Here is a 17,059-nt window from a genome sequence, read left to right as displayed (position 1 = left end):
TCCAAACATCTTTCAATCTCCATTATGCTAGTTGCCTTGACCATGTTCTCTTATCAACAACCAAACCTCGTTTCCTTTTTCTTCAAGAATAAATAACAACCAACCATTAAGGGAGCTCCCCAATGTGTGGTGATGTGCGGTGGTTACGTGTGAGACAACCACTGTGTGATTGTCTCATTGAGAAGCTCCCGTGTTTATTCTTCAAATACTTTATTCTTCATTATTTCTTTTTCTTTCTTTCTTTTTGCTTTTATGTGCTTAGTTGTGTCCTCTCCCTGGCGGATAACCCGACCCTCCCTAAGCGCTTCCGCTTTTCAGTTGGTACTTATCGTTTCTTTAGTTCCCGGACTGAGTCCTATCACTTCTGTGTGGTCGGAGCCGCTCATTGAGAACCTCCCGGGTTTATTCTTCAAATACTTTATTCTTCACATGGGTCGGGTTATCCGCCAGGGAGAGGACAACAACTAAGCACATAAAAGCAAAAAGAAAAAAAAGAAATAATGAAGAATAAAGTATTTGAAGAATAAACACGGGAGCTTCTCAATGAGACAATCACACAGTGGCTGTCTCACACATAGCCACCGCACATCACCATACATTGGGGAGTTCCCTTAATGGTTGACCACGTTCTCTGGCAACAAATACATCAGCAGTATTTCCTAACTCTCTCCTAGAGGCACATTTAACCAGTCAGGTTGTTAGGATATCCACAATAAAAATGGTTGTGATAGATTTTTTTTTTTTAATTCTTTATTTATCAATTTTCAAAATGATACAATAACAATATTATTGCATACAACGAAATAACATGGTTTGGTTCTGAAACAACTTCAAATAAATCAAAACTTCAACCCAGACATAGCATCTTTAACCTCCCCAAAACATATCAATCAAATTGGAGGGTTTTAGTTTCTACATATTGGGGTAGATTTTATAAATTTACACAAGCACGTACTTTTGTTCGCGCACCAGGCGCGAACAAAAGTATGCTGGATTTTATAAGATACGCATGTAGCCAGCAGCTGATAGTAAAGGCTGCTTCCTTCCTTTCTCCTTCTCTCTCACCCTCCAAAATGGATGTGATAGATTTGTATACATTGGAGATCCAGTGTATACATTGGAGATCCAGTGTATGCCTCATGCTTGGAGCACTGCTCCACTTCTCTTCCCCCCACCTGACCCTGGCTTGGCATGAAATACATAATGACAAAAACTATGCTGAACCCATGAAATATACCTTTACATGTCTTTATAAAAAGGTGTAGTATTCTGCTAGTTCCATAGAAATATGCCACAAACTTTGCAAATTATTATAATAAATAGTAGAGTTTTGGGGCAAGCCATCTTTTGAATAGACTCTCCTTCTTCTGTTAAGCTTCCCTCTTTACCCAGAGTTTGCTAGATGACTGATTAGTTGTATTGTAATATAGAGACTACAGGCTTTATTCAATAAAGAAATTTTCCATAGGTACACAGTAGGGGCAGGGTCCTTTTGAATAAGACCCAGTGACTTTACAATAACTATTTAACTGTCCAGGTTTTCTGATGAAAAAAAAATTCTGTAACAAAATTGAAATATACGGTCACTGCACAAAACAAATGAAAAATGTAAGTTGAGAAAACCTAAGGATCTTAATTTTGAGGTAGAAAATGTTGCAGAAGGACTCAGTGTTGTCTGTTGTACATGTGTGCATACAAAGACAACATTGAGGCAAGCTGATTTGCAAATCATGGCCCAAAGACAGCATTGGCTAGTTTGAATAATACTGTTATGAAGGTAATAAATATTAGGGATGTGAATCGTTTTTTGATGATTTAAAATATCGTCCGATATATTTTAAATCGTCAAAAATCGTTAGAGCCGCGATACAATAACAATTCCCCCAATTTATCGTCAATAAATCGTAAATCGGGGGAAGGGGGAGGGGAAAGGGGGAGGGCGGGAAAACCGGCACACTAAAACAACCCTAAAACCCACCCCGACCCTCTAAAATAAATCCCCCACCCTCCCGAACCCCCCCAAAATGCCTTAAATTACCTGGGGTCCAGAGGAAGGGTCCCGGTGTGATCTTTTACTCTCGGACCTCCGTGCGTTGTAGAAATGGCGCCGGCGCTACCTTTGACCTGTCATATGACAGGGCAAAGGTAGCGCCGGCGCCATTTTGTTTTTTTGTCCCCCCGACGTCAGGAGCGTAGGACATCGCTCCCGGACCATTTTGCGCCATTTTGCGGCAAAATGGCGCCGGCCGTACAGCAACACGATTCGACTGCAGGAGGTCGTTCCGGACCCCCGCTGGACTTTTGGCAAGTCTTGTGGGGGTCAGGAGGCCCCCCCAAGCTGGCCAAAAGTCCCTGGGGGTCCAGCGGGGGTCTGGGAGCGATCTCCTACCGTGAATCGTTTTTCCGTATGGAAAAACGATTCGACTGCAGGAGGTCGTTCCGGACCCCCGCTGGACTTTTGGCAAGTCTTGTGGGGGTCAGGAGGCCCCCCCAAGCTGGCCAAAAGTCCCTGGGGGTCCAGCGGGGGTCCGGGAGTGATCTCCTACGCTCCTGACGTCGGGGGACAAAAAAACAAAATGGCGCCGGCGCTACCTTTGCCCTGGTCAAAGGTAGCGCCGGTGTCATTTCTACAACGCACGGAGGTCCGAGAGTAAAAGATCACACCGGGACCCTTCCTCTGGACCCCAGGTAATTTAAGGCATTTTGGGGGGGTTCGGGAGGGTGGGGGATTTATTTTAAAGGGTCGGGGTGGGTTTTAGGGTTGTTTTAGTGTGCCGGTTTTCCCGCCCTCCCCCTTCCCCTCCCCCCACTGGACCCCAGGTAATTTAAGGCATTTTGGGGGGGTTCGGGAGGGTGGGGGATTTATTTTAAAGGGTCAGGGTGGGTTTTAGGGATGTTTTAGTGTGCCGGTTTTCGATTTACACGATTTACACGATTTTACACGATATTTAAAAAACCCAAACTGCGACGATCCGATTCCCTCCCCCTCCCAGCCGAAATCGATCGTTAAGACGATTGATCACACGATTCACATCTCTAATAAATATACTTAATTGGAATGGTCATGGCTTTCGTTTTACAAGAATATCTTGGATCCAGAGCTAAGAAGCTGCCAATCATTCTCATTTTATGCATATACCAAACAGCCTGGAGGAGGGTAGTATTTAAGATTTTGGCACTCATAGGCAAAGTGTCACAGTGGCACTCTTTTGAAGCTGTGCTGGCACATGACCAAGCAAGCAGACGTAGCTCTTCTTTGGCTTGGATATTTGGCACATTCAAAATTTCACACCCTAGGCAATTGCCTATGTCAGTGTTTCCTAACCATCTCCTGAAGTCAGGTTTTCAGGATATCCATAATGAATATGCTTGAGATAGATTTGCATACATTGGAAACCCAGCATATGCAAATCTATCTCATGCATATTCATTGTGACAATCCTGAAAATTCAACTGGATAGGTGAGTCTCCAGGAGAGGGTTGGGAACACTGGCCAATATTGTCTATCCTGAAATCAGAGCAAGGCCAGGCCTGGAGCATCACCAATCAACATCAGACGTCACAATGTGCATGAACAATATTTTATTTCCAGTGTATCTGTTCTTGTCCCATTATGTTGATAGCCTAATCCCTTGCTAGAGGGTCTACGGCAGAACTGTAGTATTTTATTCATTTATTTATTTTAAAATCTTAAATACTGCTGTCTACATCATTTGCCCAATGTGGTTTACAATATAAAAACATAACACAAATAAGCAAAGACATACCGTGACAAATAAAGCAAATATAAAGTGTACTCTGCCTTTGAGCAACAAGTAAACTTAAAGCAAACCAGCAGTAAAAGAACACCGTGAATAAGTAAAGCAAAGCTGAAAATAGGATGCTTAGGCAAACAATGCTTTCCCATCCTATGCCTGACAAGACTGTCTGTACAAAAATAGACCTGTGTCTTTAAGAACTCCCTTTTCCATTTTACTCTATGTTTACATAACAGAAAGGACGCTTCCAATGAGGGCACAACGGGGGTTACACTTTTTAAATGAACACTAAAATGTACCTTCCGAGTAGACAAACTCTGGCAAAGCGAACAACACTAGGTGTACTTGTTGTTGCCTTTCAGTAGGAACGTGGGCTCCCAGTTTGTTGCAAGGGTGCTATGCGCTCGGTGGCGGGAGGAGGCGGCGCCTCCCCCCGCCTCGGGCCCAGCCATTTGGGAGCTTCGCGCCGCCTAGCTGCCAGGTTCCTTTAAGTCGGCAGTGTCTGGCCGGGACGCTCTCAGTGTGGGAGAGGAGCGCGATCGGGAAGCTGCGAGCGTGGAGGAAGCAGGGCTGGGGGGGGGGAGGGCGGCTGGATCGTGCCCTCAGGTCCTTCGTTTGGTTGGTTGTTTGTTTGTTTCCCTGGATGGACGTGTGACGCCCGAGACAGCCCGAGCGAGAGACGGGGGAAGGATTTAAGTTGCCGGGAGAGCAGTGGCTGGTTATTCTCCATGTTTTCCCCGAGCCAGGAGGAGCACTGCGCCCCCAATAAAGAGTCCGTGAAGTACGGCGAGCTGGTGGTGCTGGGGTGAGTGTGGAGCTGCTCCCCTACTTTGCCGCCCCCTTCCCCTCCCCGTTGTAGAAGAAGAGGAAGACCGGCCGAGGGCTGCTCTTATTATGAAATCGCGCAGCCTGAACGCCGAGAGTTGAGAGCTTGTGTCTTTGGCTTACTTCGGATTATTTCTTCTGCTTGGCTGCTCGCTGGCTGGCTTCCTCTGTAATGTGGTTTGTTTGTTTTTTAAAGATCGTCTTTACACACACACCGAATCTTTATATTCGGTGGCCTGCTGGGCGATTGATGTTTGGCTTTTACCTCTAGAGCCAGACTTTACCCGCCTTCTCCCCCACCCCCTCCTCAGGCAGCCTGTTTGTAAATGGGAGAAACAGATGCCTGTGTAAATGTCAGCCTCCGGGGTCAGAAATGGGGCTGCCTCCGAGGGGCGGGGGGCGGCCGTGGCTGGGGAGAGGGCTGCAACTGCAGGACAGATGTGGCGGCGGCGCGGGGGCTTTGTTCTGCCTGGATCCTGTTCGGCGTGCTGCTGTCTCTCTGCAAAGACTGGGAGTCTTCGGCAGAACTTGTAGTACCTCCATTAAAAAAAAAAGCATGTTCTGGGGGTAAATTCGCCAAATCACTTCTTGGGGGGGGGGGGAAGGTCAATATTTGACCGGTGCTAAAAGGAGGACGGCCGCGGTTCATCTGAAAGTTGGGGCTAGGGAGAGCTTTCCCAGTGGATGCGAGAGGCTTTGTGCTTGGGCTTCTCTTGGCGAAAAAAAACTTTCCTTCGCGGGGTGGAAGGCTGTCGCTGGGCTCTTCCCAGCCTTGCATCGTGTGTCTGGCCCCTGTAATCTGGAGCCGGTGGCCCGGTGCTGCGCTTGGGGCCTGCAGCGAGCCTCGTGTCCATCTGCCATTACAGCTGGGGATGAGGTTAGCCAGCAGCTAGAGAAGAAAGCCACAGTGTGTGCTAAGGAATAGAGGGCTTTGCAAAAAGGAAAAAAAAACAAAAAACCCTTCAGATTGAAGCTAGTAATTATGTTCATTATGCTCCAGCAATTAAATACTCGCTTAATCTATTTGAGTTATCTGCGAGTATTGTTTATTTTCTCAGCTTGATGTTGTGCTTTTAAGTAATCCTCCAGGTATTATGTTCATGTCCTGCTGTTAGAACTGAAACCCTTCCTAGGGAGCTGTCTGGCCTCATAATAAGTGGAGTGTTGGATGCTGGGCTGTAAAAAATACTGTAAAAATAGATATTGATTTGTTTTCTTGGTAATCTTGTGATTTGAGTTTAGGAGCTGGAGTAATTTTTTTTTTTTTTTTTATTGCACATAAAGTTAAAATGTGAAATTATTCTGACTGAAGGCTAGGATTCAAAGTTCCTCTTCTCCGTTATCATTTGTTAGTTTTAATACCTGTATACCCTGTTTTAATCTGGATGTCAGAGCTTTTTGTGCCTCTTATAACGAAAAACTACTTTTCATGCTTTACCTTGTCTGTCTTCAGTTTTAGAAGCTTTTGGTTAGGAGCATTATGAGTGCTTTTTTGTTTTTACCTGTAATACACTGCACAAAAATGTTTTGATTATGATTTAAACTAAATTAGCACTTATTTGAAAGTGCCATAAATAGATATTCAGAAGTTGTGGCATATAGTTCAGATAGTCAATGACCTCCATGGCTATTGCCGCTTGAGAGGTTTGGCTTGTGGCAAAGCTGTTTTAGCACTTCTTCAGATTGGAAAATCCATGTCATGCTCTTAATAACAAAAGAAAAAGGTGTATGAGGGTAGGAAATGGTGGGTAGTTTTGGTAAAGAAACTTGTGTAGCTTTTTTTTTTTTCTTGTAAAGTAGAAATGGTTTTATGCACTGTAGAGTCAGCATATAATGTTCTGTTTTATTAGGCTGTATAAATGGATTTGCATTGCAGCTGCCTTTATTTACAGTTGGAAGCACATAACTCTTCTAGGCAATGCTGTTTGGCGTGGTCTTGTATCTGTTAAGAGTGTGTAAGCTAAAACTGGTGTAGTTGCCATAGTAGTAAGTAAAGTTGGCTTGTAAGCTTTCCTTGGAGTAAGCATTGTACCCGTATGTGGCCTGTTATACAGTGCTCTGGTTTAGGGTTCCCTATAAATAGCAAAATAACCAATTCCTGTTCTTTAGTACTTATGATTTTGACTTGATAACTCAAGATGTAAGACATCTGTCTCTTCTGCACCTTCAGAGACAAAGTGGATGAGTAGTTAGTGGGCTATGAGCCAGGGTTCAAATCCTGCTGTCCCTCCTTATGACCTTGGGCAAGTCACTTAACCCTCCGTTGCCTTAGGTACAAAATTAGATTGTAAGCCCTCTGGGGATAGGGAAAAATACCTACAGTACCTGAATGTAATCCGCTTTGATGTACACTTTGAAGTGCCGAAAAGCAGTATATAAAAATCCTAAATAGTGTTCCACAAAACAGTTGAATAACTTTCTTATGCTCCAGGGTGCATTATAGAAACTTGTGTGCAGGGAGTAGCTCTGCCCATTTCAGAGAAGGTAAGTCTCTCTCTGATTAAACATCAGTTGTCTGGTTTTGTGTTAGATCTGCTTTTAAATATGTCGAAATTTCAACAATTAGTCCAATAGCAGAGTATTACCTATATTGTAGGTGATACCTTGCTATTGGACTAATTTTTAATACGTTTTTTGTGATCGAGAATTATGTTGGAGTGTATCAAAAGCTTAATCGCCCTTCTACTGGACTAGTACATTTTGTATCACCTACACACCTTGCTTGTCCCCTTTCTACTAAACCAGTGGTAGGGCACATGTAACCCCTGCAGCATGTATTCGTTTGGCCTGTGGCAGAGAGTTGGTTCCTGATCCTTGGTGGAGAGAGAACGTGTTACTTCTGCCCAGAAGTGATATCCGCAGGCTCTTAAGAGATGTCTCAGCATGCCTCTCGGGTCTCTGCTCTTCAGCACTGAACTGTGAGGGAACCCTTCTCTTCACCTTCCCTCCCCCCCAGTTCTCTGCTGTTTGCACGTTTTGAGGGGCACGTTCTCATGTTCTTCCCTAATTTGCCTACATGACACTCTGGTGGGACCCTCCTCACACACACACACTCTCGGACCTCTTGGCAGGGAGTCTCTGGCTTCTTCACGGTGTCAGACCTGAAATCTGACCACCTGTACTAAACCTCAAGCACACACATGTGCCTGTATCTTTTTACTGAACCCAGGGAGGAAAATAAAAATGTGCATATCTTGTTTTACCTTGGTAACCAGTCATTATCTGGTTAAAATTGGGGAGCAGAAAATTGCCCACCCTCTGCAAGTAACCATATGGGTACGTTTTAACCCATGCTACAAAGAGGTGGGGCCAGCAGACATTATCAGGCTGATACAGTACAGTGCTTTCAGACGGAGCGCACTGTTAGCCTGCTCTTGGACGCGCGTTTTCCCTTACCCCTTATTCAGTAAGGGGAGGAAAACGCGTGGCACCTAATAGCGCCCTCAACATGCAAATGCATGCATGTTGATGGCCCTATTAGGTATGCGCGCGCGATTCAGAAAGTAAAATGTGCAGCCAAGCCACACGTTTTACTTTAAGAAATTACCCAAAGGTAGGTGCTAATTTCTGCCAGCACCGGGAAAGTGTCCCTAGCGTCTTCTTTTGCCTGTTTTTACCGCCGGGCCTAATTTAAATACTGAATCGCACGCACCGGCGAGTGGCCCATGCGTTCGCCCGCTCTCCCACGGACTTTACTATATCAGCCTGTATGTGGGGAGTTCATTTTGGTGCAGACCTGGAAATCCCTTAGGAGTTTTCCTTTTGAAAAATATATGCCTGTAGGCCCATGGTTACAAAGCATTTTCCTCTCCATTACATGGGATGTGGGGTGGCAGTGGTCATTCGCTGTACATGGAGAGGTAAATTAATTCCACATCATTGGGGTCGAGGGAGAGAAGAAACAGAAATGGTGCTGGGAGGAGGAGCATGATCACGAGGAATAGGAAGCGGCCGTGAAGCATTAGGAAGTCTATTTACTAAGGTGTGATGCGCACCAATGTGCATTTATTGGTGAATAGGCCCAATTCAAGATAATGACAACCATGGTAAATGATGGTAGTGCTGAGGCATTGTTAGGCAGTAATCTGTTTTGAAGTGCCTGAAAAGCCAAATAGAAATCAAATAACAGCATGTGAGACTCTTAAATAGCTTATTCTTATTTTGAAAATTGTGACTGGGAACGCTTGAGGCTGCAGATTCTTCTGGGAACTTGGGGATAATCACACTATTGAAAGATTGGAGGAGCAGCCGGCTATGAACCAGCAAAACCCAGGTTCAAACCCCGCAGCCACGCCTTGTGACTTTGGACAGGTCGTTTTACCCTCCATTGCCGCAGATACAAACTTTTGGGGCGAATGCAGTACAGTGCGCTCAACAGAGCGCCCTGTTCAACCTGTGGTTGGATGGTCATCCACAACCCCATATGCTATAAGGGTATTAGTGCATCCACCCCCCCCTTCCCCCCATGAAATTAATAGCGTTCATGTTGATGAGGCTATTAGCTATTCTCCCAAGATGGGGGGAAAAAGTGCCTGATCCACACGTTTTTATGCTCAGAAATTAACGCCTGCTCTGAGCAACCCTTTTGGTGACTTAATATTGGCACTATTAAGTTGTGGTGATATTAAGTCGGAGGAGCCAAAAAGTTTAAAAAAAAAAAGTGTGCTGGTGGTCAGGTTAGGAAAAGGGATGCACAGTTAACGAGTGTCTGTTTTCCTAACTCGTGGCTGTGCACTGGTTAGGAGAACTGATACTCGTAAAATTGTGCCTCCATTTTCCTAACCCGCTGACAGTCGACCACACCTGGGCGCCTTCTGCTGAGGAGGTGCTAGGGGCACACATCCTGTTCCTACTGCCTCCTTGGCAGCGCGACCCCCCCCTCATTTAAATATTCAATCTCGGGTCCAGGAGAGGCGCAGGGCATGCATTAAGAAAGCGGGTGCTCAACACTGCGCACCTGATTTATTGCATCACCCCTTAGATTATAAGCCTTCTGGGGATAGGGAAATACCTACAGTACTTGAACGTAATCTACTTTGAAGTGCCAAAAAGCAGAATATTGAATAAATGAAAGTTTAGAGGTATGGGAATGTGCTCTCGGACCCAGAAGTGAGGTCATCATATTGGCCCATACAAGATGAGCTGACTTCTTAAATGGAGAAGCAGAATAAAAGCCTTTGGTCAGGAGCGTAAATCGTCTAAACTCTCTCCCTTTTTATTCTGTGGAAATTCATGTTTCTATAGGATGTCTCTGTCTGTTTTTTTTTTGTTTTTTTTTTTTCCCCCCAGTTCTGGTAAGCAGAACCTGCAAATAACTCTTGGTACTATCACAAGATGTGGCAGAGCTCTGTCAAACAGCTGCTTCTAGTGCTTCAGTGGAGCAACTTCAGAGTATTTAAAAAAAATGGCTTAGAAGCTGGCATATTGAACTGATAAAGGCTAAGAACTTCTAGCCGCTATGTGTACAGAAGCGTACCGGCGGAGTTCTTTTTACAATACATTAATTTAACACCTTTTACTAACAGCAGTGATTGCAGCTTGGCCTTTAAAATTTAATGTGGGCTTTATCCAGTTAAAGTTCTTATGACCAACATGGCCGCATAATTCTTTCTACAGTTTCTTGAACAGCTGGTGAATGCTCTTTTTGTACAAATGTGTGTGCCTAACCCCAGGCTATTCTCCAGAGGATGCTGACCTTGTAAAATGCTAGGAACACATTTTTAAAGAATCTCCTTCAAGGGAGGGGTTTTCTGGAATAAAACCCATCACTAGCACTATAAAAATAGTGAGCATCTCCAGGCTACTCTTGAGCAGCAGGGTTGACAAAGCGGAACAGGTATGAGGCTATGTGATGGGGTGGGTAAACATTTTGTACCAGTGGCGGGGTCCCTTCCTACCTCTGGTCGAGCAGAGGGGGATAGCTCCTGTGAAAAGCCGTCAGTGCTGTGGCAAGCATTGCAAATCTTAGCTTTTGGAGGTTTTTGGGTGAGTACAATGACTTTTTTTTTTTTTTGTTCTGAATTTAAAAAAAAAAAAATCTGAGCAGGTTTTTTTGGGGTTTTTTTTTTTTTTTTTTTGCAAGCATTGTAAAGCTTGAAGATCTAACTGGATTTTTTTTTAAATTTATTTTTGGGGTCCTATTAAATTCAGCTGCAGTAGAAGAGCAGAGAACACAGAAACAAGGATGCCATAGCTTTGTGACTGTCCTGGCACTTATTTTTTCTTCTTGAGGCTGGGTACCAGGTTGCAGGTTTGGTGGCTGAGGAGGGAGCACATGTCATTGACCTGCACTCGATTGAGGAGGCAGAAGAGCAGAGTGTGCAGGGAAATGAGGATCCTGTAGCTTTGCAGCTGTCCCAGGTACATCAACTACAGAGGACTGGATTGGCAAGGGTGACGTCTGTCCTTTTTGTCAGGGACAGCAGTGTAGCTACAGTGGATGGATGATAAAATTTAGATTAAAATCACGTTTTCAAACGTTGAGCGGCCTGGAATAAATGGTCCTGTTGGCTGATTTTGGCACATGGGTTGCAGTTTGAGCACCTCTGCTATATGGAGTGTAGACCAGGCAAGAAGAAATATCTGGAAGGCTTGTGGTCATAGCCTAGGCCAGGGGGTTTCGACCCTGTCCTTGGGATCTGCCCAGCCAGTTTGGTTTTCAGGCATACTCGCAATGAACATGCAGGAGAGATTTTCTATTACAGTGGGGGCAATGCATCCAAACTTTATTCATTGTGAGTAGCCCAAAAACCAAATCGAGTGCGTGTGGAGGACTGGGTTGAGAACCCCCCTGATGTAGGCAATAAAATTGCAGATCTGAGCCTTAAAGGTAGAAGCAGCTGGATAATATTGCTGTCATGGAGATGTGGCTCAGTGAGTTCCCTGACTAGGAAATGGCTGTACTAGGATATAATCTGTTCAGGAAGGTTAGGGGTGGGAGAAAAATATCAGGGCAACTGAAATGGCAGGGAGCATGGTGGAAAAGAGGAGATGCTGTGTGTTATCTTGGAAAGAGGAGGTGACATTTCTGTTTATACCTGTGTGGGCTGCAGACCTACAGCACAGATGGAAGAAGTGGCCAGAGATCTGATTGAAGACATCCGATAGATGGGAATGAAAGGGGGAGGTGGCAGTAATAGGTGGGATTTCTTTAAATTTATTTTCATTTGCATTCCAGATTCACAGAAGATTGCAAATCAAGAAAGCTTTAAGAAATGAAGAAATATATATATTTCTACGGCAATATTAAGCAAACCTTTCAAGTTATACAAATTGCACATATTACGGTCGGAAGCTAAGCCCACAGTAATCGGGGAGGGCCAAAGACGAAAAAGATGTAACAAAATACTTAAAAAATCAAATCCCCCCCCCCCCCCCCCCCAATAGTTGTGAAAGACAGCACCAGACCTATCCATCTGACTCATCCCACTAATGGACCTCACACAAGGAAATTAGAAGTTTTCGGCCACAGTTAACTTATTTTGCAGAAAACTGTCCAACCGGGAAGGGTCTTAACAATTTTATTCCCTTTTCTAAAGGGAAACATGAGTAAAAACCCAGAAGAAGGAGTTCTGGACACCATTTCTTCACCTGATTGCTTAGGTTTGTCAGCCTTTTTAGAAAGGCCAGTAGAAGAGGTTATGAGAGCTACATTATTGATCGTCAACTTTTCTGCTAAAAAAAAAAAAAAATTGGCTGCTTAGATTATCCTTTCGATTTAGGATTATTATTTTTTTTTTTGACAGATCAGTAAACACTTTTCTTGATGTGGCCGGGTCTATTTAGCTTTGCAGGAAGGCTCTTCTGTTTCAACAGCATGAGGTGACTCTGGGTGCCACTTTTTTTTTTTTTTTTCCATATAAAAGTTTAAGGAATTATTATAAAGGGTGGGGCGTTTTAACTAGGGATCTAAACCTGTTGTGGGATTTAAGGAGTAGCTTCGTGGTTAGAGGAAGAGGCTGAGAAACAGGTTTAGATCCTGCTGATGTTCCTTGTGACCTTTGGCAAATTACTTCATTCACCAAATCCTCATTTACGAATCATTTTCCCCTTAGACACAGAATGGAAGAGAACATTTAGTAAATCTGCCCTCTGGGAACAGGGAAATACCCTACTGTACCTGAACATGTCTTGCCTTGAGCTACTAACAAAAAAGGTATGAGCAAAACGTAAACAAAACGTAGTTTTAGGACCTGTTTAAACTATCAAGATTGTAACTGTTAACAGGCACCACCTTGTGCCTTCTGCCTTTGCACCATGATAATGGAGAAGCCACGGGAGGTGAGTCTGTCACACACATGGACTGCAGGGCTTGCCAGGCCATCCTCTCCCTTGCTGGCTCTGTTCAGTACCTTTTGTGATTGATATTGCAGTGGGGTTAGGAGGGAGTGGACAGTGAGAAACTGTTTTTTAAAAATGCTTGAGAAGTGATCTAATGCTTGGTAGCTAAAAACTGCAGTTCTACATCTGAAGTGTAGAAATCCAAGGGAGGTATAGAAATCACCAGAGCCATAAGAACATGCCATACTGGGTCAGACCAAGGGTCCTTCAAGCCCAGCATCCTGTTTCCAACAGTGGCCAATTTCAAGTCACAAGTACCCAAACATTAGATAACTCTCAAGCTACTATTACTTATTAATTACCGTAATGGCAGTTTATGGATTTTTCCTCTAGGAACTTATCCAAACCTTTTTAAACCCAGTTACACTAACTGCTGCAACCACATCCTCTGGCAATGAATTCCAGAGCTTAACTATGCGCTGAGTGAAAGAATTTTCTTCAATTTGTTTTAAATGAGCTACTTGCTAACTTCATGGAGTGCCTCCTGGTCCTTCTATTATCTGAGAGAGTGGACAAGTTAATGTAAATCAGTTTAATTCCTTTCATGATTTTGTAGACTTCTATCATATCCCCTCTGTCGTGTCTCTAAACTGAACAGCCCTAACTTTAACCTTACCTCATAGGGCAGCCGTTCCATGCTCCTTGTCATTTTGGTCGTCCTTCTCTGCACTTTCTCCAGTGCAGCTATATCATTTTTGAAATGCAGTGACCAGAATTGTACACAGTATTCAAGGTGCGGTCTCACCATGGAGCGATACAGAGGCATTATGACATTCTCAGTTTTATTTGCTGTTCCCTTCCTAATAATTCCTAACATTCTGTTTGCTTTTTTTGATCACCACAGCACTCTGGGCTGACAATTTCAATGTATTATCCACTGACGTCTAGATCTCTTTCCTGAGTGCTAACTCCTAAGATAGAACCTAACTGTCGGGCCGATACAGTAAAGTCCGCGTGCACAGGCCACTCTCCTGCGCGCGCGAATCACTATTCAAATTAGGCCCAGCGGTAAAAACAGGCAAAAGGAGGTGCTAGGGACACTAGCGTGCCCCTAGCGCCTCCTTTTGGACTGGAGCGGCGGCTGTCAGCAGGTTTGACAGCCAACACTAAATTTTGCCGGCATCTGTTCTCGAGTCCGCTGACAGCCACGGGCTCGGAAACCTGAAGCCAGCAAAATTGAGCGTCCGGTTTTCAACCAGACAGCCGCGGGCTGACTTCAAATTATTATTATTATTATTTTTTTTACTTTTGGAAACTTTTGGGACCTCCGACTTAATATCGCCATGATATTAAGTTGGAGGGTGCACAGAAAAGCAGTAAAAACTGCTTTTCTGTGCACTTTCCCGGTGCCTGAAGAAATTAGCGCCTACCTTTGGGTAGGCGCTAATTTCTGAAAGCAATGTTGCGGGCGCTATTAGGTTCGGGGGGTTGGACGCACGTTTTCAGCCCCTTACTGAATAAGGGGTAACGGTAGCACGTCAAATGTGCGTCCAATAGAGGGTTAACAGTGTGCTCCATCAGAGCGCACGGTACTGTATCGGCCCGTGTGTAACTACAGCAAGGGTTATTTTTCCCTATGTGCATCACTTTGTACTTGTCCACACTTAAATTTCATCTGCCATTCAATCTTCCAGTTTCGCAAGGTCCTCCGCTTGAGATTTAACTACTCTGCATAATTTTGTGTCACCCACAAATTTGATTACCTCACTCATTGTACCCTTTCCAGATCATTTATAAATATATTAAAAAGCACCTGTCCAAGTTTGGATCCCTGAGGCACCACACTGTTTACTCTTTTCCACTGAGAACGGACCATTTAATCCTACTGTTTCCTGTCTTTTAATCAACTTGCAATCCACAAAAGGACATCACCTCCTATCCCACAACCTTTTTTTTTTTTTTTTTAGTTTCCTTAGAAGCCTTTCATGTGGGTCTTTGTCTAACGCCTTCTGAAAATCCACATACACCACATCTACTGGTTCACCTTTGTCCACAGGTTTATTCTCCCCTTCAAAAAAAATGAAGGAAATTTGCAAAGCAAGACTTCCTTGGGTAAATCCATGTTGGCTGTGTCCCATCAAGCCATGTTTATCTACATGTTCTGTAATTTTATTCTTCATAAGTTTCCACGATTTTTCCGGGGAGATATGATGCAGACCTTGATACCTGAAAGATTTTAATGATGCATGATCCTCAAACCTCTTCTATTGGAAAGCAAGCAGTAGAATTGGGGATCACAAAATGAAAATCCAGAGGGGATGACTCAGAACCAACATCAGGAAATTTCTTCATGAAGAGTGTGGTGGATGCTTGAAATGCCCTTCCAGAAGAGGCAGTGAAGACAAAAACAGTAAACAAATTCAAAAAGTCATGGGATAAACCCTGTGGATCTCTAAAGGGTGCATGGGGGTTACTACCCTTAACCAATCCGTTTCATGATTTTGATACAACAGCAACATTGTGCTCTGCTTCGGTGGGGGGAAAAGTCAGGACGCTTGGAATGCCCTTCCGGAAGAAGTGGTGAAGACTAAAACTGAGAAGGATTTCAAAGGGGCATGGGCTAAACACTGTGGATCCATAAAGGATAGAGGATGGGAATGAAGAGAGAAGCCATGGGGGTGGCTTGCTGGAATGGAGGCTACTAACTAGTGATTACTACCCTTACTCAATAAGCCTTCACAAGGTTAATGCAATGCCAACATTGCTCTCTGCTTCAACGGCAGGGGAAAATGTGGAAAAGAGGATTTGCATTCAGACAACATCCAACAAGGCATTGATCTGTTCAGTCTGGATAAACAAGCATCTGGTAACTTGCTTGATGAGGCAGTTACTACCCGTAACCATTAAGCCTTATGTTCATCTTTGATGCAACTCCAACATTACTCTCTGCATCAGTGGCAGGAAATTTGAATCAGTTACCAACAAGGGCCCTGAACTTGGTGGTTGGTGAAACAGCTAAGTATTGGAAAATATGTGGGAGCTTGCTGGGCAGGCTGGATGGGCCAATTGGTCTTTTTCTGCCGTCATTTCTATATTTCTATGTTTTACGGTCTGGGGTACTGATATGCAGACATTTAGTGAAAAATAGCAGGACTGTTTCTACAGCCAGGTCCATAAGCATAGCACATTCAAACAGCATTGTCTGAATTATCAGGAAGGCTGCTGACCCTGTAAAAATGTTGATAGTAATTTTGATATAGGTTTGACAGTGCTCACTTTTTTGTTTAATATTACTACCCTTAACATAAGTGTTGGGGGTAACCTGTATGGGAACGGCTGTTACTTCCATAAGCAACTTGCTGGGCTGTCTGAATGCACCATTTGGTCTTTTTCTGCCATCAGTACTGTTATAGGCAATCCTTTATTTTGGATGTTTATAAAGTAATTCTTTTAGAAATTACCCAATTTTTAAATGGCTTTTGTTTTATTTAGTACTTTATTTTTCTCAAACATTTTGACATGATGGACTTTGTATGTCTTAATGTTTTATGTATGCAACATGGTTACTCACTGAATTGTAGATCAGCAGGTTATAATTTTTTTTTTTTTTTGTTAAAAAATAAAACTGCATGCCTGGAGGTGGCAGACACAATTTATGACCTGATTAGGTTATCCTCTGTCACCTCTGGGATTGCAACCAAGAGATTCCTCTGGCTCCGTAACTGGGCAGTGGACTTGGCATCCGAGTTATGTCTCTGTAAACACCTCTTTTAGAGGAGGACTACAATTCAGAGAAGACTTAGAATAATTTTAGTAAAGGATTTGGTGTATCCAAAACTCCTGGAGGACAGAGGCTTACACGGCAGGATTTCAAGTACCAATACAAGAGTAAGGTGTTGGGGCTGGCAGCCTCACATGGGGCAAGGGGGTAAATCCCAGTCCATTTGTGGGGGGGCCAAGAGACCTAGGGGAGATCTACCTGCAGCCACAAATAGCAGTTACACTCCACAAGGGTATCCAGTGGGTCCCTCAGGTGCCTATCATGGTTTTATGCAGAATGGACCCAGATTTCTATGGGCCAGTGGATCCTGGATATACTTTTAAGGGGGTACATGCCCACTTGTGCCTTCCCAGTTCCAAAGGCAGTTATGATTTCCCCCTGCAAAATTTACAGGACTCTGAGATCATAGTCCTAC

General features: G+C 43.9%; 1 protein-coding gene across 3 annotated transcripts in view; it reads left to right on the top strand.

Moving 5' to 3' along the window:
• The first annotated feature begins 4,288 nt into the window (after nucleotides 1–4,288).
• Nucleotides 4,289–17,059, top strand: part of PELI2 (pellino E3 ubiquitin protein ligase family member 2) — a 387,703-nt gene continuing 374,932 nt past the window's right edge. For all 3 annotated transcript variants that reach the window (XR_003856259.1, XM_029598251.1, XM_029598250.1), the window contains exon 1: nucleotides 4,289–4,563. Coding sequence is in view for 2 of the 3 variants with exons in the window: in XM_029598251.1 (XP_029454111.1) it covers nucleotides 4,487–4,563 (77 nt within the window). In the remaining variant the exon portion in view is untranslated. The remainder of the gene's footprint in view (nucleotides 4,564–17,059) is intronic.

This window comes from Rhinatrema bivittatum, chromosome 4 (genome assembly GCF_901001135.1).
Source record: "Rhinatrema bivittatum chromosome 4, aRhiBiv1.1, whole genome shotgun sequence".
Lineage (NCBI taxonomy): Eukaryota > Metazoa > Chordata > Amphibia > Gymnophiona > Rhinatrematidae > Rhinatrema > Rhinatrema bivittatum.
Note: the sequence above shows the minus strand (reverse complement) of the source record. Positions and strands in the feature narration are given on the sequence as shown.